Source organism: Drosophila ficusphila, unplaced genomic scaffold (assembly GCF_018152265.1).
Source record: "Drosophila ficusphila isolate 14025-0441.05 unplaced genomic scaffold, ASM1815226v1 contig_197, whole genome shotgun sequence".
NCBI lineage: Eukaryota > Metazoa > Arthropoda > Insecta > Diptera > Drosophilidae > Drosophila > Drosophila ficusphila.
Window position 1 is genome coordinate 1,096,901 of NW_025064091.1, and position 2,174 is coordinate 1,099,074.

The 2,174-nt window shown below is 45.8% G+C and overlaps 1 protein-coding gene across 1 annotated transcript; it reads right to left on the reverse strand.

Annotated features, from left to right (window-relative positions):
* Positions 1–600: 600 nt before the first annotated feature.
* LOC108092774 (metacaspase-1) lies at positions 601–1,016 on the reverse strand. Its single transcript, XM_017192508.2, has one exon. It carries the CDS (start codon positions 969–971, stop codon positions 687–689), a length of 285 nt encoding a protein of 94 aa, XP_017047997.1. The 5' UTR covers positions 972–1,016; the 3' UTR covers positions 601–686.
* Positions 1,017–2,174: the final 1,158 nt, after the last annotated feature.

The following is a 2,174-nucleotide window of genomic DNA, read 5'->3' on the forward strand; positions in this document are numbered from 1 at the left end:
CGAGAAAAAAAAGTGAAAACCGGAGCCTGCCTGTATGTCTTTATTTTGGTTTTCCACCCGAAAATAAACTATCAAAAACCCATTTAGGTAAAGGAGAAGGTTAGATAAATGTTTAGTGAAAGTAAAAAATAATCATAAGACTCCCTGATAATTTCATACCATTGGGTACTTCAAAGTCGAGTGGGTTGTTCGAGCTTGAGGATCATCGTAGCTTCTTGAGTCGCCTCCGTTGTTGTTGTTTCATTTTGTTGTACCGCTTTTGCTGTTGTTGTTGTTTCTCCTGATGTTGCTGGTGTCGCCAACGCAGACGTCGCCGCTTGCTTCCTGCGAAAAGTGAGGGCGTGCCAAAGGGAAACTTTTCAAATAAAACGATTTCTTATTTAGGCAGCCGATTTGAGACACGCCTCCCATTTCCATCTCCATCTCCATTTCCATTCCCCTCTTCCTCTTCCTTGCCCTTTCTCTTTCTCCTCTCTTCTTTCTCCTTTTCCTTTACCTTTGCCTGCCCCTCAGCAGTTTCATGCCCCCCAGGATTATTTACTATTGCGCAGATCTGGAAATGTAAATTTCCCCGGCTAATGGAATCTGTACTCGGGTTTGTTTCGAAATAAACTGAAATATACATCTTTATTCAAAGGGTTTGAAGGCCGCAAGGACTCGGCGATCAAGGTGCCGCAGTAAGGTTCCTAGGCGGAGGCCTCGCTGGAGGACTCCTGCGAGGAGGAGGACTCCTGGGAGGAGGACGAGTTGCCGCCCTGAGGAGGTCCTTGCGGGGGTCCCTGGCCACCAGGTCCGCCCTGCGGGGGTCCTTGACCTCCTGGTCCACCCTGGGGTGGTCCCTGACCTCCGGGTCCGCCCTGGGGTGGTCCCTGGCCACCAGGTCCGCCCTGTGGAGGTCCTGGAGGACGACGTCCTTGGGCGGCGGCCAGGGCCACCATCGCGAGCAGAGCAACGAGGAAGAAGACGCGCATTTTGACTGTTTGGTTTGTAGATTGTAGATGACTGACTTGGCAAGTTCAACTGACTCCAGCAGCCACCTATGGGCCCCTTAAATACCCAATTGCCAACGGATCCCGTGCATCGGAGCAAGTGCAGCAGGTGTTTTGCATCTCAGTGTTTTCTCCGGGCAAACAGAAACTTTGCTGCGGAATGTGATGCAGCTACTGCCCCAACTGGAATTGGAGTTGTGTAAGCCGATCGCGTCGGAAATGCCTTGGCGATTATGGGATCTTTTTAATATTTGCTCTATTCATACGATTGGATCACACATGAACATATAGATCAGTTAAAGATCAGTATTTGCACGAACACATTAGTTGTTTAAATTATAAATTATTTTTCTGAGGTTCTAGCTATGTAAAACAAAGAGTTTTTCCTTCGGTAATATTCGGTAAAATGTAGTATAAGTCTGTTTATTCAGATACTTATTTTAACATGTTTAAGCAAGTTATCATTTTCAACTTCTAACGACTCCTTTGCCCAAAAATCCGCGTTTGGATTCCCCTTTGTTTTCTGGCTCACCCTGAAATTGAAGAAATAAAAACGGCAATGAAGTAAAGCAAAACAATTGAGCTGAAACCTTAAGCTCCTTGCAGGGATTTGGCCAGAGAAAGTCGAAAGTGCCTGCACTTGCGATGCCCCCAGGGGCCCGCCATGGCGCACATTCCACAGAACCTCGGGCATTTGGCACTCGAAAGATACACCCAACTTATAAAAATTTCCACACATGATTTCGCTTTATTACTTTATGGCTGTGTGTGAGTTTTCACTTGCGAGGGTGGGCGTCTTTTCCAACCTGAAGTCTCTCCCAAGCCTGAAAAAATATTCAAAAATGCAAACAAGTTTTTCTGTTCGAACACATTAGAAATATCAACTACCAGAAATAATCAATTTCGGGTACATTTGAGTTTCCTGTATTTATTTCTTTATATTTTACAAGGCATTATTATTCCGCTACTTATTCACCTTTATAAATTTCAAAGCAAGGTGCTGTTTTCCTCAGTGTCGAGTGTTGTGCAGACTCTTATGAATATTTCAAAGGACTGCCGGGCTTAAACTTTGACATTCAGACTGAAAGTTGGCTCTATCCCGCGGAGACATGCACACTCGTATATCCTGAATCCTTGCAGCACGCCCTCAAGTGCCGGCACTTTCACTTGCAGGATTTCCCGCTC